The 22,504-nt window shown below is 34.5% G+C and overlaps 1 protein-coding gene across 9 annotated transcripts in view; it reads left to right on the forward strand.

Moving 5' to 3' along the window:
- ZNF644 (zinc finger protein 644) overlaps window positions 1-22,504 on the forward strand; it is a 103,192-nt gene that overhangs the window by 73,559 nt on the left and 7,129 nt on the right. For 4 of the 9 annotated variants that reach the window (XM_081055247.1, XM_081055245.1, XM_081055246.1 and 1 more), the window contains 3 exons: window positions 6,267-9,295; window positions 9,474-10,076; window positions 11,986-12,108. The exons of 2 other annotated variants lie outside the window; for them this stretch is intronic. In XM_081055247.1, the coding sequence (XP_080911373.1) occupies window positions 6,267-9,295; window positions 9,474-10,076; window positions 11,986-12,108 (3,755 nt within the window). The remainder of the gene's footprint in view (window positions 1-6,266; window positions 9,296-9,473; window positions 10,077-11,985; window positions 12,109-22,504) is intronic. 3 more of the 9 variants (XM_081055249.1, XM_081055250.1, XM_081055251.1) reach the window with 1 other exon arrangement.

Here is a 22,504-nt window from a genome sequence, read left to right on the forward strand (position 1 = left end):
TTAACTTTTAAGTTCTTAAAGAAATTTCTAGCCTTTCCTGAATAGCCATTAGGCAAATAGACATCTGACATCGAAGCTGATTTTGTACTCTTAAGCTTCCTTTATCACATTTTCTTATCTCTTGCTGATTATTGTCAAATGTGTAGGCACAGTAATTTTTAATGGTGGAATTCTCTATGTCGATCAGAATTATTTCAACTCTAAAGTAGCTCATTCCATGTTTTTTATCTCTGTTTTCACTCCTAATATAATTATATGTGTGTCTTCCTAGGACTTTTAACATACTTCTTTTGCACTTATTATACATGATCGGTTAATACATAAAAAATATCCCCAAACTATGCACAAACAGCAAACTCATCACACACTGAAGAACACCAAAAGCAAAAGTAGAATACCGATTTATGGCAGTTAATATATTTTTGACTCGTGTTAATTATACAATTGTGGTCAAAAGTTTGGTTTGAAAAACATATTAAAACGTTACCACTCATTTTAATTAAAAAGAAAAGAATTACTCTTGTTAGAACAATGTGCACAGGTACGTTCCTTACCCAGTCAGAACTGAGATGATCACTTGTTCTGACCACATGCAAGCATAAACAACACAGGTAGTCAGCCCATGCTGCTTATGACTTAGCACTCTCCACTGGTTGCAGCTGTAATTTATTGCTTTGCGTTTTCCAAATGCAAAATTCTCCATTAGGAATTAATCTTTGATTAGTGAATATCCATTTATTTTTCTACTACAGTTGCTTCTCCTTAATTACATAATTTTGCCAGGTTGTTAAAGATAACGCCTCTGTAGTCCTTCCCACCTTCCTTTTGTCCTTCCTTCTTGTAGTAACCTGCTTCAGTTTTACCATACAGCAGCTTTTTGATATGTGTCTCGTTATATTTTGTATTTACTATATACTCTGCGGTTAGAATCACTTTGTGTTTCTGAGTACTTATGATCTAGTACCTAACTATTTGTAACATCTTTTTATTAAATAATGAAGGTTAAATACATGGTATCAGGAACAAAACTATTCAAGTTTAACATAATTTGGTGGTAGGTGGTAAAATCACAGATCATTAGTTTGTCACATCAGTGCCACATATTGCAGACAGGAAAGCATGTGCCCTATGTATTTTGTTTTTCTGCTTATTATCTATGTATTTTCTAGATGTTCAAACTCAGAGACAATGTTTTTTGGTATTGCCAGTAGGAAAAACCTCTTTGTATGTAATTTTCATGATGCAAATGAGCTCTGTGGCCTCGGTGTGTTAGTCATTTGGTGCCATACTTTTCCTTGTTCAAGACTCAGTTTATCCACATATTACAAGTTAACTAAAGGATTATTTCAGGTAATTTTGAATTTAGACAAGGTTTTTAAAGTCCAGTAGTGTATTTCACTTCTATTTTTTAGCTCATTTGAAGTTATATTAAATGTTAATAATGTAAACCAGTCATTAAACATATATAGTCCATATAAGGAAGAACCTTAGAAATCATTTCATCCAACCTCCAATGCCATGTTCCCTACTACATTGTTCCTGACAAATAATAGTACAGCCTGCTGAGCCATTCGGTTTACTGTTGTGTAAGATAACCCTTTGTATTGTTGTATGGTTCCTGTTTCTAGTTTTTCTTAATCTAGAGATGAAATGCACATTTTTATGGTTCAAACACATTAATTGTATGTTCTTCCTTCTCTACTCCAAATCTTCAAACATTGAAAGATTGTTAATTGTATTGGTTGTTAGGCTAAACATACCAAGTTTCTCTTCATTTCATTATGTGGCATGCCAGAAATGCTTATATGAATGTTCTGTATTTTTTTTAGTGTTTCCTCTCAGTGTGACATCCAGAGTAAGAGACTACCTGGATGATATGGTTATATGGTATACTCTTGTCTTCACTTGGCATTGTAAACTAGGTGAGACTTAGGTATATGTGCTTGTGCATTGAGTATAGTATATGTAGACCTAAATGCTGCAGTAATTTTAGATGTAGTATTTCAGTTAATTAAGATTTGTTTTACAATTAGAATGACTGTTGTAAATGGTTTTCTCTTCTCAACCCAGTCTCATATATGGCCAATTGAAGTTGTCATGTGTTCCCAAGGATAATTTAAATGAACATAGGGTTTATGGAAATGTGACAAATCCTAACTGTAAACCTATTCAGCTTGTGGGCAACATTGTAATTTATTTATAGCTGTATAGTATAGTTATTAGTGTACTAATGTAGATCGAGAGCAAATTGTATTATATTTTTGTGTGAAATTAATACTACATGACAAGGTTGGCATTATGTAATAAGTACCCACAAAATATTAACCTATTTGGCAATAAATACAATTAATAATGTACATAAAAGAATGGAATTAAGTTAATTTTCTATCAAAAAAGAATTAATTCATGAACAGAAAGTGGACAGCATAGATTTGATGACAGGAAGGTTGAATCTAATCTGAATTACTGAGTGACCTAGGAAGCTTGCTCAGAGGGATTACAGAATAATTATGTTAATATGCAATTATCACCTCATTTCTTCTGTAGTAACCTCAAGATGTAGTGTAGTGAGGGTGTTATAGCAAGTGCTGATAGTTTGCAAAAATACTGATGTTTGAGATTTCTGAGACAATAAGTCTAGCTTGAGGCATATAAGTGATGATCTGTCATCTTGAAGACAGATCTGACCTTTGCACCTCTTTTATAATGCTCACAGTATATAACTACAGGCAGTTATAGCTGTAGAACTCATCATGATTTTCTAGAAAGTGAAAGATGTTTTATGTAGATTTAAAATTCCATTTGCAGCTTTTTATAAAGCATGTGAGTTTTTTAAAAGAACATTTTAAAATTCAGTTCAAAGAAAAATCCTATGGTTATGGGATTGCATAGAGGACATAATAATAGTGTCTAAACATTTTATAAAATAGATCCTAATTGATACAGCAAATTCATTGAAATGTAGGGAGTCTAAACAATATAACATTAGTTTGTTTATTAATTTATTAGTTTCCCTTTTTTAAACTTAATGAATAATGCCTACCTTCAAATATGTCCCCTACTTAGTTATATTAATATAACCTGCTATTGATGGCTTTGTTATGTATATTTGACTATATAAAGATAGTTGGAAAAGCTGTATGAGAGTGCGAAATTAGCTTATAGGTCAAATGTTTTCTTGCTTGGATTCATGAATGTAGGGAAGTAATTTTTTATGTCAAATTCTAGATCCATTATTCAGTGCAACATATTTTTGATGATTCATTGTTCCTCATTGTATCTCAAAGCAACACCTATGCGTCTTGAATTCTGTTAGGAAAAAAATGTATTTTGAACATTTTTCAGTTAAAATGTATTCTGAAAATTAAAACAGGAAGATTTTTCATTGTTGCTAAAATACTAGTTTACTGAGTCAATTTCTTATAGCATATTTTTAAACCGATGGAGTAGATTTTTAATATTCATGTGCTAATAAAAAATTCTGAAAAAGAAAGACTTTTTGAGTAGAAATAATTATTAGTTTGAGGGCAAGTGAGGCATATTTCATTATGTAGGTGTAAAGGAAAACTGATTGTTAAAGACCTCGTTTTACATTTTTAACTATTTAATTTGATCTTTTGTCTTTCTTTTCACTAGATGTGTTTTATAGAGAAAAGATCTGTTATGCACATATATTGTTTGTATGTTTTTGAGCAAAACAGTTGGTATCTTCAGCATGTGAACTTATCGAAGGCTCTTATAAAGCCATTTTGGTAATGAGGATACAGTCTTCAAGCCGACATGATATTCTCATAGTTTGTCACCCTGCTGTTCAGGGGGTACCAATGAAGTTGCTTTAAATGGGAAGCGTCTGTTCCATCTCTGAACCTCTAACACCAGAACAGATGGATAGAACGTGGAACATGGAAGGTTTTACCTCTGAGGTGGTAACAGTGAAGCCACTCATTAACACTGAATTTACCACTTCGTTAGCAACGTTGCTTCCTGTTGAGAAAAGCTAATACAGCCTTTCACATCGACTGAGCATATATTTGTCTACCTCTGTGATCATAATAAGTAGGAACAGAAAGTGCCTTTCAGTATAGTTTTTAAAAAATTCTGTTTCCCATTTCAGATTTATGAGATTGTTCCTATTTGGGCATTCAACTTTTTACACCAAATTTAATCAGAAATCTCAGTAATAAATAATAGTATAGCATCAATGTTTGCTTTTCTTTTCATTGACGTTTTGCGTACTCCTTCCTAACACGTTTATGTGCTGCCCATTTTTAACTTCTGTGTATGTGATGGAGAGACTCCTGCTGGGTGCTGCATTAGCACCATTTTGGGGTGATATCATTGAATATGATCTTATTGGAAGTCTATTTTTATTACTGTGCAAGTTTGCTAATCTAAGAACAGAATTCTAAGACCTTGAAGGGGCAGAAAAAAAAATGATTGTTGGTATAAATAATACCAAAGAAAGATATTTGTAATATGTATTTGTAATATGTATTGTATTAAAGAACACATTTGTTCGTAAGATAAGGTCATATGTATGAGTACTTGTTCCAAGTTGTGAAACAAGAAGAAAGCAATTAGAAATCACTATTTTATTCTTGATCTAGACTTACTGTTTTCCAAAGCATGTAATTGGGTACCATAAAAGACGTTAGACATAATAAACTTTATTGAAAATGTTTTCATTTCTAAATACCAGATTGTAAGTTCCTGCTGTTCCCAAATGGTATTACTCATTATACAAATTAAGAATACTATGAAAGAAAATGGAAGACTGTTCTTTATCTAGTCTGTCTTGCTTACAACTGTATCCCTCATACAAGAGCAGTGCTGGGCACCTAGTAAGGGCTCATTAGATACTTGGAGAATGAATGAACTGTACTTGTTACTCTGTACAAAAGGAAGAGAACTACAGGATTTTATGCCAGTACATCAAATAGTTAATACACGGGTTGCCAAATAGCAGGTTGTTTAAATTGATTATTGGATATTTTGAAGGCCTTGCTACAGTTGGTGAGTCAGAAAATCAGAACCATGATGGAATTTGAACTGTTTGAACAGGGGACCCAAATCCGCAGGAAGAAAACTGTTTCCCTTCTATTACTTTAGGAACTTTTGCATTGATTTCGCAATTGTGTTTTTAGTCCTTATTCAACAAATATGGCCTGAGCGCCTATGCCAAGCATAGGTTCCAGAGATATAAAGGTGACTGGGTCACAGTCCCTGCCCTCAAAGAGCTTACATTCTTCCAAAGAGACAGGCAATTCCTGTATAATGTGGCCATTTCTTGGAGCAGGATAAAAACGGTGCAAAGGAATTCTTCGTAGTAGGGGCAGTAGTTATAGCCATCTGTGTATATAGGTTTCCCAAACTTTTAGAAGTCTTTTTAAAAAATATTCTGCTGTCTTCTCATAATGATTAAATATTTTTTCAAAATGCCTAGATAAAATTTTATGTTTTATATGAAGTCAACTAAAATCATAACTTACTTGTGATGTTTTAGAGTAAAAAGTTTTAGGCCATTGCAGTAAACTGTCAGATCATACGTAAATGGGATAACTGCCGTTAGGAAATGCCTAGAATTTGTGAACCCAGGTTATGAAAATTTAAAGTAACATAAACCTTCATGAATTTTGACTTTACTGATTTAGAACTAAGGATAATTTACGTAAGGATAATAAAACATTTTTTAAATCAGTAGAATTTTAGGAGAATGAAATATTGAGAACAAAAAAATTCCTGTTTCATGCATTAGCCGTTGATGTTGATAGCAAATGTGTTCATTCAAGTAAGGTTCTTTACTGAATGGTGTTTTGTTAACTTTTTCCAAGAATGAACTTTTAAGTGAAAAAAATCCACATTATTCTGTAGTATAGAGTGACTGCCCTTAATAAATCAACTTAAGTGAGGTAATTTTCTTTTTATTAGCAATCTCTATATGAGATTTTAAAGTTGTGGTTTTTTTTCTCCTGTCTGTGGCATCTTATTTATATCGTATACACCTCTGTATATGTGGTTATGCTGCTTTTCCCTAGACATTTTGTGTATATACAGTATTGCGTTGTTGTGCAGCACAAAGAAAAACATTAACCTTTGAGACACTTTTAAAGTCTATTTTTCAGTGTTTCTTCATTCTTAGGAAATTATTAGGATCTCGATATAAAGAGTATAATTAAGCTAATAAAAATGTATACTTTCAACTCTCCATACATTCTAATAGTATTTTTCGTTCATGCAAATCTAAATTTCTTTTTTCCATTTTCTAGACTAAATGTGTTAAATGGCCTTGCCAACAATATGGATGATTTGAAGAAAAACACCGATATTACTGGTGCTAAAGAAGAACTCCTAGATGACAGCAATTTTATCTCAGACAAAGAGAGTGGAGTTCATAAACCAAAAGATTGTCAAACATCATTTCAGAATAGTAATCCATTCACTCTGCCTGAAGAACTGTCAAAGGACAAATCTGAAAAAGCCTTAAGTGGAGGCCAGTCTACTCTATTTATACATGCTGGTGCTCCTGCTGTTTCTATTGAAAACGTTATCTTGCCTAAAGGAGCTGCTGTTAATGGACCAGTTTCACACTCCTCCTTAACTAAGACTTCCAATATGAATAAAGGCAGTGTTTCATTAACCACTGGACAGCCTGTGGATCAGCCAACAACAGAATCTTGCTCAACTTTGAAGGTGACAGCTGATCTTCAGCTGTCTCCCCCGCAGAAAGCAAGTCAACATCAAGTTTTATTTTTGTTATCAGATGTAGCACCTGCTAAGAATCCAACCCATTCCATTAAAAAACTACCTACCTCTGCTTCAGTTGGTTGTGACATTCAGAATTCTGTAGGGAGTAGCATAAAGTCAGGGAGCACTTTAATAAATCAAGTAGAGGTGGGTGAGGACAGCGAAGAGTTATTGGTAAAAGATGATTGTGTCAATACGTTAACAGGAATTTCCTCAGGTACAGATGAATTTAGGTCAGAAAATGATACAAACTGGGACCCCCAAAAAGAGTTCATTCAGTTCCTTATGACTAATGAAGACACAGTGGATAAAGCTCCAGTTCACTCTAAAGCAGGTCTAGAAAAAAAGAGAAAGCGAAAAATGGATGTAAGCAAGATAACTCGTTATACTGAGGATTGCTTTAGTGATTCTAATTGTATACCCAATAAGTCAAAAATGCTAGAAGTAGACTTTCTGGAACAGAATGAAGAACTACAAGCAGTAGACTCACAGAAATATGCATTATCAAAAGTGAAGCCTGAATCAACTGATGAAGACTTGGAATCTGTGGGTGCTTTTCAACATCTAATTTATAACCCAGATAAGTGTGGAGAAGACAGTTCACCTGTTCATACTAGCACTTTTATTTCAAATACCTTAAAAAAGAAATGTGAAGAAAGTGATTCAGAGTCACCTGCTACTTTCAGCACCGAAGAGCCATCGTTCTACCCCTGTACAAAGTGCAATGTGAATTTTCGGGAGAAAAAGCACCTCCATAGGCATATGATGTATCATTTAGATGGGAACAGTCACTTTCGTCATCTTAATGTTCCAAGGCCATATGCTTGTAGAGAATGTGGACGGACATTTCGAGATCGTAACTCACTTTTAAAGCATATGATTATTCACCAAGAAAGAAGACAAAAGTTGATGGAGGAAATTCGTGAATTGAAAGAACTTCAGGATGAAGGAAGAAGTGCACGATTACAGTGCCCTCAGTGTGTGTTTGGTACCAATTGCCCTAAAACATTTGTGCAACATGCTAAAACCCATGAAAAAGATAAAAGGTACTACTGCTGTGAAGAGTGTAACTTCATGGCAGTCACAGAAAATGAATTGGAATGCCATCGAGGCATTGCCCATGGAGCAGTGGTAAAATGTCCTGTTGTCAGTTCTGATGTAGCTCAGAGGAAAACGCAAAAAAAGTCTTTTATGAAAGACTCTGTTATAGGATCATCCAAAAAATCAGCCACCTACGTATGCAAGATGTGTCCTTTTACTACTTCAACCAGAAGTATTTTGAAAAAACACACGGAATACTTGCATTCATCATCATGCGTTGATTCATTTGGTAGAGCTCTTGGACTTGGTAAAAGAAAAAGTGACGTCCTTGAAGAACCTGTAGATACTGATAGCACTAAACCGTTAGCTAAGCAGCAGTCAGCCACATTTCCAAAGAACTCTGCTTTGAAGCAAGATGTAAAGCGAGCATTTGGGTCATCCTCCCAGTCAAGTAGCGTTTCAAAATTCCATAAACGGCCACACAGAATACAAAAGGCTCGGAAAAGCATTGCCCAGTCTGTGTGCAATCAAAATAATTCTCACAAGACTGTAATGAATAAAAACAGCATTGACCAAAAACCTAAGTATTTTCATCAAGCCGCAAAAGAAAAATCTAATGCCAAGGCAAATAGCAACTATTTATATAGACACAAATATGAAAACTACAGGATGATCAAAAAATCAGGTGAATCATATCCTCTGCATTTCCAAAAAGAAGAAGCTAGGTCATTAAATTCTTTACATCTGTTTTCATCATCAAGTAATTCTCACAACAATAGTTTTATTTCAGACCCTCAAAACTCTCATACCAAAAGGTCAGAAAGCTTCAAAGATCATAGGCGTGTATCTGTAAAGAGAAGAGGTAAGGAATCTAAGAAGGAAAGTTCTGCTGGAGGAGAAGACTTGGATAGCTACCCAGATTTCCTGCATAAAATGACTGTTGTTGTTTTGCAGAAACTTAATTCTGCAGAAAAGAAAGATAGCTATGAAACGGAAGATGAAAGTTCCTGGGATAATGTTGAGCTAGGTGACTACACTACACAGACTATAGAAGATGAAACTTATAATGATATTAATCAAGAACATGTAAACTTATTCCCTCTATTTAAAAGCAAGGTGGAAAGTCAGGAGTCTGGAGAAAATGCTACCCTAAGTTATGATCAAAATGATGGATTTTATTTTGAATATTATGAAGATGCTGGAACTAATAACTTTCTGCATGAGATACATGATCCTCAGCATTTAGAAAATGCAGAAACTTCATTGTCAAAGCATAGTTCTGTTTTTCATTGGACTGATTTGTCTCTTGAGAAGAAATCGTGTCCTTACTGCCCAGCGACATTTGAAACAGGTGTTGGGTTGTCAAATCATGTCCGGGGCCATCTTCATAGAGCAGGATTAAGCTATGAAGCTCGCCATGTTGTATCACCCGAACAAATAGCCACAAGTGACAAAATGCAACATTTCAAAAGAACTGGCACAGGGACACCTGTTAAGCGAGTTAGAAAAGGTAAGTTTTCATGTAGATAACTTGTGCTAATATGTCTGTATTCACATTCAAAGGATTTCAAAGTTTTGCTCAAATTTGGTCTTTATTAACATCACATAATGTCATATTTCAGTTAATTGGCTTTAAGATGGTCAATTTATAAAAAATTCTGATACCACTCTTAAAAAATTTTTTTTAGCTATAGAGAAGTCTGAAACCACTTCTGAACACACTTGTCAGCTCTGTGGTGGTTGGTTTGATACTAAAATTGGATTATCAAATCATGTTAGAGGCCACCTGAAAAGACTGGGAAAGACCAAGTGGGATGCTCACAAATCTCCAATTTGTGTTCTGAATGAGATGATGCAAAATGAAGAAAAATACGAAAAAATCTTAAAGGCTTTGAACAGTCGTCGTATTATTCCCAGACCATTTGTAGCTCAAAAACTTGCATCAAGTGATGACTTTCTATCTCAAAATGTTATACCTCTTGAAGCATACCGTAATGGCCTAAAGACTGAAGCTTTGTCAGTGTCTGCATCAGAGGAAGAAGGGCTGAGTTTCCTAAATGAATATGATGAAACAAAACCAGAACTGCCCGGTGGAAAAAAGAATCAGTCTCTTACATTGATAGAACTGCTTAAAAATAAAAGGATGGGAGAAGAAAGGAATTCTATCTTTCCTCAAAAGATCCATAATCAAACTGCAAGAAAGAGATTTGTTCAGAAATGTGTTCTTCCATTAAATGAAGACACTTCATTGATGTATCAACCACAAAAAATGGACTTGACTATGCACTCAGGTAAGAGGACGTTTATGACTATTACATATAACTTAAATGACTTAGTTATGCTTACTTTATTGGAATATTTGTAGAAAATACTTGCGTAGGATCTTTTTAAGCTGCTTTTTTTGCAGAGCAAAGATGGTTATACTGTCATTTCTATAGAAATCATCAGTTGATGCGCATCAGCACTGAATTCTCTGTGCCGCCTCATTTCTTGGTCAAAATGTAAGGTGAACAAAAGCAAAAACAAACAAACAAAAAGCTGATCTATAAAAATAAAATTTGCTATGACCAGGAGATGGTTCTGTGGATGGGAGGTTGACATTGTTCAAAAGCATAGTATTACCGAAAAGGCAAGCCTTTTATCGAAATTTTGCCAGTGCTCAAAAGTAATAATGGTTTCAAGATTTAGCTGTTGGTTTTCCTGCAGTTTAGGTAAAACAAAACAAAACAGACTCTTTAAACTGAATGGATTGGTGTCTGTTGTGTGTTGTGATTAATCCAAAGAAACTTCTTCCTCTCCAAATCCTCATTGTATTGTGGGATAGTTTGGTTTCGGACAACTGTTGTGCGTGGAAAACATTAGTTTGGGGTTTTAGATTTCATGATAGTTCTAACGGAACAGAAGAGATGTTTTAGCTGAGTGTTCATGCATCAATAGTTTTTGCTTTTCAAAGGAATGTTTTGCGTATGTTGGCAAATGATGTGGCAGATAAACTAGCCAAACTTGATAAGTTTGCTAAGGTGTTGCTAAGTCTGGTTTATACTTTTAGACTAGGAAAATTTTAAGTGTCTTTATAGGTTTCTTTTGGGGGTTAAGAATGTTGAAGGTTAACCTAGAAGGTCTCAATTTTAGCCCTGAGTTGAATGTATCTAAGGTAAAAATTTGTCAGTGAATTAATACTGAATAAAATTACTGTAATGTTGATTTGTTCACTTTGGGCAGACATTGAGATATCCCAAATATTGGCAGTGCAGTTCTGATTTAAAGAAAGATTACCTTGTATTGTATGTGGTCTGAAAAGTAGTTGATCATGTATGGACTTCTGGTTAATAGGGCTGTTTCCTTCATATGAAGTCTTTCAAAGTCACTTTTTCAGAAGGATAAAATGTAAGGAAAACGTGTCAGCTGTGTTGACCAAGGTATAGTACACTTCAGAGAGGTAGAGAACATTCGTGGCTATTGCAATAATGTTGAAGACAGTGGAAACGTTGCTGTTGGGGGAGTGAGGGTTGTCTGAAAAGTTAGAGGTGTTTTATTGTGTCGATGTTTTCTTTCCTGTGATGACTAAGATTCTAGTGTGTTGATCATTTGTTTCACACAAAGATTTTAGCAAAAAACTTCAAATCATTAACTTTCATTATTGATTGCGCACTCAGAGTAATGAACATATAAAATGCCCTGAATAAAATGTCGTGTTTAACAGCTATTCAGTGGTGTGTTTTACCACCTTTCTCCCAGCCTTCATCAGAAAGCCTAAATTAGTATTGAGTCTTTTACGGTTTTGTGGGTAAAACACTTTAATTACCACTTTGTTAACTAGGCTTTTTCATTCTTTTTATTGGTAATGTTCTGAGCTTTGAAACTTCTTAACAGAACTGTGCTATCCAAATCACAGGGTTGCATTTTAGATTTAGGAATTGATCTGCGTAACACAGAAATCTGCAAGAAAGTGGTAATAGATGTTAAATCTAGAGGAGCTCCAAGGTTCAAGACACTCTTCTTCCACCTTTCCAGAGAGCATGGGTTGGCTCTAAATACTAACAATAGTTAACTTAATTCTCCCTCCGCATTTTAATTCAAGCTAACTCAATGAACGTTTCTTAAACCATCTTTATTATGGTACGTTTCATCACGCTTTTAGCTGAGAAAATTTCACTTTTTGAAGTGAGAACTGGATTATAGTTTTCTTTTGAACGATAGGTATGCCTGTGAAGCTTAGAACATGTGTGCATTGCAATACGACGTTTACAAGTGCTGTTAGCCTGTCCAACCACTTACGCGCTTATGCACGAAAGAAGAGTGATGGACTTTTGACTGTTACAGGTATGTTTGAACAGATAACACAGCAAGTCTGTTTGATCCAGTACACTTTTTTTTCTCACCAGACTGGTGCTAATTCAGGTGATATTTGTAGCTTTCTTTGGTAAGCAGCAATTGAGTCTGAATACACATTAAATTTCAGCAACTTGTAAACTGTTAAGATATAATTTTAAGCAAATTATTGTTTTTTTCATTTGGCTCTTACTGACTTGGAAAAAAAAGAACCCAGTAGAGGTGTGGAACTTTTTTGACTCTACAGTATTCCGTTGATTTTTAAATGATACTATTTTTTGACTTTTAAATTTAGTTTTGTTAGTCAATTCCTATAAGACACCTCTCTTAGGTAAAAAAACAAAGACAAAAAACTAAGTCTGGCTTAGGAAAATGCTTTATTAGGAAATTATCATGAAATTTCAGCTATGTAGCTTGATTAGAAAACTAAGCAAACTAACGACTTTTTATTAATCTATAGATCAAATCTTTAAAGGGGCAGGCCTTAATAATGGCCCGTTTTGACAACTGAATGGATTTTTCTTTCATGCCCCTGAGCTATATTTAGGATTAATAAATAGTGCTGTGCACATAACATGCACATTTCTGTGTTATTTTTGGTTGGTTAGCCCAACCTTGCAGATACCTCTTGAGATTGCTAGTTTGCGACAATTTTCTTAGCTTAAGCATGTGTAACACTGCTTCTTACCCTACAAAATGCCTTGCTCTTCATTTGTAGCCTTTCAAGCTTCCCTGCTTTATTTAGCAGATCCTATTTCTCTCACATCTTAGACTGTACCCTCTTTTCGAAATAGATCTACACAAATCCTTTTGCCTAAAATTCTTCTTCCAATCTCTTTATTTCTTTTGCTCTTTTAGATCACTGCCTTCTGCTTTCTAATTGTTTTCCCAACTTTTTTGTTTCTTTTTTTCATGTCTTCCTATGGCTACTTCCAGTATGTTCTTGCTACTATAAAAATACTTGTATTCATAGTAATGTCTTTTTCTGCTTCTTTGCTTTACCCTTTGACGTGATATACAAATGACCCGGGATGACTGTTGACCGTTTATATTAAAAAGAGGAGAATAGAGTAAGTTGTGCTTTGCTGGATTAGTCCTCCTACCTTGAGGTTTTAGTTTTTATGATATGATTCCCACTTTCTTCAGGCTTAGATGGTGATTATGGACAGTAGAGGCAGGGAGGCAGTGAAAATAAGACTAGAAACAGAAAATCGTCATAATTATCATAGTCACTAACTTTAACACTTACTATGTGTCAGGCAGTGTGTTATGCAGCTTATGTGCCTAGCATTTAATCTTCACAACCACCATATGAGTTACAGCTACTATAATTCTCTCAGTTTTATAGAAAATTAGGGCTTAGAGAACTTCAAGTAAGTTGCCCAAACTTATGTATTATAAATAGCAAATTTGAAATTCAAATCAAGGCTGTCTTACCATAGACTTTTGTTTTTAATCACTACTATCTGTTATCTATCACAATGAAAGCAATTGAAAAATCTTAAAATAAAGTCAGGTTTAAGGCATAGAGCATTTCGGTGAAGTCTGAATAAATTAGAGCAGGGATCCAAAAAATAGGACTGGATTAGATTTGGGAAGATTTTAGAAAAAATTCTATTCTGTCAATTAAGAACATTAGCAAGGCAGATCTGTCTAGTGCAGATTTTGTAGTGCACTAAAAACTGTTTTTACCTCATCTGAAATATTTTCAAAACATAGGACTGTTTATAAATAACTGGTAGTAACCCTCCATTGACCAACGGAGCATCCTAATGAATACTTTATTACCTAAAAAATTTCAATATTAGAGAAAAAAGTAATATATAATAGAATGAATGGGAATACATTTCTTTGGGCATCAAGAAAAAAAGGGCATGTTATTTAAAAAATATCATTAAATACTAACCAAAATGTCAGAAGTATTGGAAAATGTAAAGTGTATTTGGCAGTGTTAAGACAAAGAGAAGGGAAACGAAAAGCTGAAGAAAAAGTCCAGGATGATCTTTTCCACAGCCCATACCCACTTTTAAGAAAAATAAAAAACTCATGCTTTCTTTTCTTGGAAATTCTGAAACTTTCCCCTGATTTAAAAAATCTTCTTGACCAGCAGAGCTATACAGAAGATGTCTTTCCTGCTTATTCATGCCACTAAGTAGTTTTTTTAAATCAGCTTTAATAATGCTTTTGTTTTCCAAATGGAGAATTCTGTATTATATTTACAAACTCCACATGCCTACTCGCTTCCCCTGCATTAGCTTCACTGGTATAAAGCACAAGTCCCAGCCTATGGTCCCTTTAAGGGATTCATCAGTTCATATGAGCATTATTTTTCAAGAATATGCTGTTTTGATGAATAAAATACAGAATCATTTGTTTAAAAACCTTACCTTAATCCAAGTATATCACAAAACAGGAACGAGTGTAAAGGGAAAATGGGTGGGACTAAAGCCTCCATAAGAATGTCTGGTGTCTCTATCCATAGTTCAACCCTCATTTGTGTGGATTTTTGATTATGTGGCCTACTCTTCAAGAAAAAGCTTAGATAGCCCCAGGCTAAATGCTAAAGACCTGCTTGGCCACCTTTTCTTAGAAAACCACCAGCTCCTGGCCTCTTTTCTGGGAACTGGTAGCCTTTGGAGGGGGTGAAATACGCTAGTGGCCTGAAAAGACTGAAGAGGATGTGACTAGAGTACTTCTAGTGTGATGGTTCTCAGTTTGGGGAATTATTGACCTTTTGGAGAATTTTATGAAAGCAGTGGGCCCATCCCAGAAACTTATGCACTTATTCATCACAGATGAAAAGTTTTCTATATATAGGCTTTGCATATCTTTTGAAGGTTATTATTCATGGACTTTTCCTCTGGCGGAAAACTGAGAAAGGGGAAATGCCAAAATAAAAATGAAGTGCAAAGAATACAACTGGGAATCAGTAGCCCTAAGAAATCTTTTTTTCTTTAAGAGTTAAAAGATGCTTGAAATGCCAGAACTGTGTAATATCAAAACCAATTTTATATGGTCATAGATATAAATTAAAATACAACGTTCTTCATAATTTTGGTAAAAGGAAACGATGAAGAAAGTAGGAAAGCTTTGGAACTGAAGACATGGAAGAGGTAGCCATACTTGGGACAGAGTTAAATTGTCAAAGAAGAATAAACTTCACAGATCAAAATTTTGCCCTGAACTTACCCAATTTATCATCTCTTGGGCAGGTTCAAATAAATTGTTTACTAATTTCCATGTGCTTTCAGTTGTGGATAATTGTTTATGAAGCTGTTTTACTTTTTAGTGGATACTTGTCTAAGGAGACTAGTACAAAAGGTTTGCTTTATATCCTGTATTGTAAATTCAAGGCATAATTCTTATGCAAGGTTTTATTCCAATTACCATGTTTCCCCGAAAATAAGACCTAGCCAGACTATCAGCTCTAATGCGTTTTTTGGAGCAAAAATTAATATAAGACCCGGTCTTATTTTACTATAAGACCGGTTCTAATATAATATAATTAATATATTTAATATAATATAATAATATAATATAATATAATGTAATATACCGGGTCTATATAATATAATACAATATAATACAGTACAATATAATACCGTGTCTTATATTAATTTTTGTTCCAAAAGATGCATTAGAGCTGATTGTTCGGCTAGGTCTTATTTTCGGGGAAACACAGTAACATAGACAGCACTATTGGTAAATTTATTTTTCAGGTTTTGTTCGCTCACACAGACTGGTTACTGGTTAATTCTTTATACAGTCTTAATAAGAACATTATTTAATTTTAATTAAAATTCAGAAATTTTATATATTAAATGCTTTTGGACTTTTCAACTATTGGCCTTTTAATGATTAATAATGTTTTAATTAAGTGATAACTTTTTTATACTGGCAATATTAAGAACACAGTATTACTAAATTATAAACAGAATGACCATACACACTGATTTAGCCCTGTTATCCCAACCAAATAATAGTGCCTCTTTCATAAGAGTCCTGGATTAGACAATAAATTATATGGTCACCCTGGTTATTAAAATTTCTAAAACATTTTAAATGAAGGCAAAGTGTATTGTGTCAACTTAATCTGCAATCAGGAACCAAAAAAAAAATACTTTGAGGTCAAAGTAAGCATGAACTTCAACAGGTGAAAAAAGGGAGGTAATAAAAATCTGAGTAAAGAGAATCTTGTGAAAGGAAATATATCAGTAAGATGAATGCATGTTTGCACAATCTGTTACCTTGAAAAGAAGAAAGAATAAGAGCGGTGTTCAGCATTTTTATGGGGACTCTATTTTACATCTTGACCCTGTACACAAACACACAGTCATATGCCTACTCAGTCATTCATTCACCTGTATTGAGTGTGATACACTCTATTATTATCTATTTTATTCTTTTTCTTTAAATTAATGCTGGTCATGACCCAGTAAGTGGATTTACTACCCACTAAGAAGTTACAACCCCCAGATTGAAAACATTTCCCTTATGTGACTCTTTTCTCTTAGGGATTGGTACTGACTAGAATCAACAATAGTGATATTTTAGAAATCATAACACTTCTATGGGAGCAAGTGAATTTTCTTACTGAATTCAAATGTTTATCTGTAGATCATATTTTGTTACTCAAATGCTGATCTTTGGTATTTAAAGTAAATTAGAAATTTCTGGTTACTTAAAATTAATGTAAGAAAAATATTCTTATATGCAAATATATTTAGGGAAAGGGCTTCATTTTACTGTTTTCAGAACACTTCCGTGGTAATATTTTGGAAATAAAGCATGATTGTTGCCATTCTGCAACAGCAGACTCACCATCATAATTAGAGAGTGACTTTTCCAATGAGAAAAAGAATAACTTAATAAGTACTGGAGTCTTTGAATCAATACATACATATCCCTAGTGCAGTATATCTACATGCATTTTTTAGTCGAGTCATTGTTTTATTTTCATACCATTTATTTTTTGTTGTTTGTATTTTTGAATTACACTTGACATCTGACATTTTACGTTAATTTCAGGTGTACAGCACAGTAGTCATTTACTTTTCAGTAGAATAGTAGATTACATATTGCTTAATAGGAGCTTTCCTTATTTTCAGCTGTAATGATATAATTGGCCGTAGAGGCCTGCAACAAGTGCTAATGAACGTACAGCACAGTGCCCAATGCTGAGTTGGGTGTGTAGGTCATCAGAACAATAATTCTTACGTTAGGGAAAGTGCTGTAGGAACACTTTCTGCTGTGATGGAAAGAAAAAAATAGTCTTGTGAAAGTTTCTCAAGATGCATTAAATTACTTGCCCTTTGTATGAGTGTCTCTGCAGTGTCTTTTTAAATATTATTAAAGTATTGTATCTTCAATAAATTGCATGCTTTTATAGTGATTCATTCAACCCAAAAGAATACAAAGAGAAAGTTTTTCTTATTCTGATTAAACTCTCAAGGAGCAAATCAGCTTCTAGTTAAAGCGAATACCTTGGTAATTCCTCCAGACTGGATACATGATGGGGGATACATGAGCAGTGTGAGACATGTCCCTATCATCAAAGAACTTAGGAAAGGATTATTGGCAACACATACAAAACTATCAAAATTATAAAACTGTGCAAGATAGTATACAAATAAATGGTGTGTAGGATGTAAATGTTGTAGGAGTTTAAGGCGTTTCTTTTAGTCCAGGCCTTTTGAGGGGAGCTGGGAATTAAGTTGTGTTCCTTTCTTCTTGCTGCCTTTACTACTTGTCTCATTTGTTAAACAGAGCCTAAAAAAGAAAAATACTTCATGCAGGTATGTTTCTTGTCATGTTTAAAATGAAAGAAAAAAATAAAACCAGCAGTCGAAGAGAAATTTCATTCATTCATTCGACAAAAGTTTTAGTTGTATTATACCTGGACTGTGCTAGTAGCTCTGAAACTATAATGACCTTGCACCCCAGCTGCATAAACGTTATCATGATCCAGTAGGATAAGTACAAATGTACTGTTATGGAAAGCTTTATAATGTCTCAGCCAGGCCCTGAACTTGAAGGATGAGTAGTTTTAGGAAGAAGAGATAAGAGTAGACCATTCCAATTAGAGAGAAGAACATAGTGTGGCACAAAGGGATGAAATTTGAAGTCCAAGAGATGCTGGTAGATTGAGTTAAAGGTGTTTGTGAAGAGAGTGATGCAGGAAAGATAGGGTCCGTGCTTTAAATGCTTGTTAAAAAATTTAGAAAGTCATTGAAGGATTTTTTAAAATAAGGGGATGATGTAGTCAATCTTGTATTTTAAAAAGCTATCCCTGATAGAATGAAAGATGTATTTTCTTGGCTATACCTTATCTCCGTAGTGCTATTTTTTCATTAAAAGTATATATCCATTATATTATTTATCTGCACAGTAACGTGTCATTTATGCAGGATTAGCAAGGTAATGAATTGTTTAAGTTGAGTAAATTTTCCAGGTAATGGAAGACTACTGTCAAATTTGATTTTATCCTAACCATTTTGATAGTAATGTTTCTAAAACATTCTTATTTCTGCCTTGTGAAACGATAGCCTGAATATGGTAACTTAATCATTTGAGTATTTAGAGCCACCTTTATGGATACTAATTGTTTTAGTATGCCAGCAAGAATTTGGCTATCTGCCCACAAGACTCAAAAGTTACTGGCTGATTTATTCACCAATTCAACAAGAATTTTTTTCAGCTCTTCCTGTGGTTTATGCATTGTGCTAAGTACTACAGAGATAAATTGGATCTTACAATATAGTAGAAGCACATATATGCATAACTGTAACACAAGACAAATTGTGTCTTTGGAGAGATGTGCTTGAAATACTGTGGAAAATGAGAGGAAGAGGAAGGTACTTTCAGCTCGACCAAGACCCAGCAAAGCTTTTGGAAGTAGCATTTGATTTGGACCCCGTAGGGTAGCTAATTGAAATGGAAATGGATGGAGGTCAGGGATAGGGAAGGAGCGCATACCTGGGGAAGGGAGCAAGTTAGGAAAATGTGGGAAATGTATTGAAAATACTAGGAAGTAGGAAATAAAGGAATTACGATGGATAGGTAAAGGACATAGGATGCTGGAATGCTAACCTATGGTGTTGGAATTAATTTACTTAGGGGCTAATAAAGGTGGTGGGTGTGTTTTTTTTAAGAATTTGCTTTTAAAGAATTTTTTAAAAAGAATTTGTAAAGCTTGTAAAAATGCCTTTTAAATACAAGTTAAAGGATTTGGTGGGGAGATGTAGAAATTGTAGGTGAGGTCATTTGAGGAGTCCTGAATCAGGACAATGACAGTAGGAATGTAAAGGAAGTGTGACAGATGTCCGGATGATATTATGGAAGTAACAGTAAGCAAAATTTGGCAGATTGGTTAGAGGTGGAAGAATATGAGGAAAGAGACAGAAATAGCTCAGGTTTTAAATCTTGTTACCAAGAGGATGATTATACCAGTACAGTTAATGCATCTGCTACCATGGGGTCTGGTAAGAGAAGGGTAGTTTTCATTACTTCACTCGCTGTCATGCAGCGCTTCTCCATCCAGCTATCCACTGTTAAAAGCAAATCACTATACTTACTGAAATAGTAGTTTTGTTTTTAGGAGAATGGAGCCTAAGAATTTTGTACCAGTGTAGCATAATAGATTTACATGTCATGCTGCCTCCTTTTGCTGACCATTGGTTATAAAATTTAGGAATTCTGTTTGGTTGTTAATCTCTTTTGACCAAAATCTTGTTTTTCATAAAAATCTTAACTAGTCTCTTAGCATTTCTGTTGGTTTTGTTACTAATTCTCTGAGTTTTGCTTTTTATATCTTGTTTTGATTTTTTAACAATTGATTTAACCTGGATTTGATATATTTGGATTTTTCTAACATGTCTAATATCTTTATATCCTCAGTTGCAGTGTTGTTTGCTGTGATTTCTATTCTTACAGTTTTTTGAGGTCTATTTATAGTCTGGAATAAGATAGTTAGTTGTAATGCCTTACAAAAACAAGGTATTTTCCTGGCCAGAGCTCAAGTGTAAGTAATCTGCTCTAAGCGACTTTATGGAAATAACAAGGTAGTACGCAGATGTTCTCTTTGGAGGTTAAGGCAAAAGGATGGCTTGTTGGAGACTGGTGGTCCCTCCTTATCTAAGAAGTAGAAAAGCTGGATTCACAATGTCTTTGTTGTGTCTGGAGTTTGAGGGATAAGTTAATTCTTTCTGTCCAGTGTTTAGAATATATATTTAATTGTGGCCTTAGCAGGAATTTGCCTGAGACAGAAGATACCAGCTCAGCACCATGTTTGATTATAGATTGGATTTTGGCTGGAATGTGTAAAGCACTTCAAAATTATTTTAAAGTCAGATCTATTGGGATCGTGGATTTGTGACATTTAGATTTACTATTATAATTATTGTGAGCCCTATCTAAGTTGAACATGATTATATTAAAGGTAATTTGATGGGAAATTTTACAGTAAGGCAGTTTAGCTTCTTAACTAATTTTGTAATCAGGAACAATTATTTAATTACTCCCAAATATGAAATTATACTTTTGGAAATACTGAGACTTTTAGAGGCCAGAGAGTGATTACACTCAGGTCATTTTAAACAAAAGTGATTTAAAGCAGATTTGTCACTATGTATTTTAATGTTTATTCCAATTTTAGATTTCATAGACAAGCGGTTGATAATAATAAGCACCTATTTTGAATAAAACAGCATGCAGGTCCACCATCTTAAGGAGAAATTTTAAATGTCTTTTCTTACTTGTCACCACAGAGAAATAATGTATTTATTCTCCTGACCAGTAAGCAACTTGTAGCTGGGGTATTGTTAGCTTTTAATTTTTGGCAAGCTGGAAAAACTAGTCTGCCTTCAATTCTCTGTTTATAAAAATGTGTGATGAAGTATCATATTTGTTTAACTTTTCCTCTCACATCTTGAAAATACTTGCTCAAAATATTCTTTTACTAGTCATCCCCTCTGCTTTGAGATAACAGAGGCTTCTACAAATTAAATGTGCTTTTTCTTCTCCCAAGGTGACCCAAGTTTAAATAAAGGCTGCCTTCATTTGCTTTAACTCTTTCTCTGAACCAAGGATATGACACTGTTGGTACCCTTAACACAACCTCTGGACTTTATAGGGCAAACCCAAGCTACCTGTCTCTTCTAGACTAATATTGTTAAACCATAAAGCTCATGCTTAAAGCAAAGGAAATCTGCTTTTCAGATATTTTGCATTGCATTCTATTCCAGGTAAAATGTTAAACCATGCAGATCTAATTAATTTCACCACGATTGCTCTGTGATTCTAGGTTAGTTATTTTTTAGTTATTGAGAATGGAAACAAAAAAAAATTGATGAAAGTAACTTAGGGTACTGAAAAAATACCCAGTTTTGGAGTGCAAATATCAAGAGAAAATAATGAAAATATACGTTTGAAGTTGATAATTGTGTATATGTAGGCTTACTTCTGATTGGAAGGGCAACATTGCTTTTCACGTCTTGGGAATAATGACTGGTTCGATTATGGCAGTATAACAGGAGCAAAGAATTGGTATTGGGAGGTAGGGAAGTAAGGCTTTTCCAATTTTAATGGACTGAAGGAGAGTGGGATTTAACAGTTGTTCTTAATAGCTGTTTTTTTGTTTGTTTGCTTTTTGTTTTTAACGGGCTACGAGATTAAGAGGGAGACGTGAGGGCTGCCTTTTTCATTTACAGTGGTAGGTACTTAGTACCCAGAACTGTCCACATCATTTGCAGGGTTCAGTGCAAAATGAAAATGTAGTACCCTGTGTTCAAAAATTATTAAGAATTTCAAGACTGCAACAGCAGAGCATTAAACCAAGTGTAGGGCCCTATGCGACACTGCAATGTACACCCTCTTTTAAGCACTTTATGCAAAAAGAAAAAGGTACACTGAAGAAATAAGAATTTGGCTTTTCAACAAATGGCTTTCCCTATCCCCCCATCCCTTTGTTATGCAAGCTAACGTTTCTCTCTCCACCCCTCAAAAAAGCTATGCTTCTTTTTCAGTTAAGGCTGAGGGAAAGAAAATGCTATTTGCACAGTCTTTTATGTGTTTGGGACTTACGAACCTTGAAGGATTAATGGCAACAGCTAATCTTGTTTGTTTATCCATCTCACGCCGTGTACCCCTTAGGGCTTCTGCATCCTCTTTCCACCTCACTACTGCCGCTGCCAACTCCACCACCAGCTTGTTAATGGTGGTGGAATGATGGCTTACCTGGTCATGTCATTTTTATCCTTACTGTCTTCCCGAATGAGTTCATAGTTTCTATTGCCTGCCCACCTTATACAGGCTGACTAGATGGGAAAGAAATTTTCTTCTCCCTACCCTAGTAAAGCGATTCCATGCCTCTTATTTTGGATATATATAA

Source organism: Rhinolophus hipposideros (genome assembly GCF_964194185.1).
Source record: "Rhinolophus hipposideros genome assembly, chromosome: 8".
NCBI classification, from domain to species: domain Eukaryota; kingdom Metazoa; phylum Chordata; class Mammalia; order Chiroptera; family Rhinolophidae; genus Rhinolophus; species Rhinolophus hipposideros.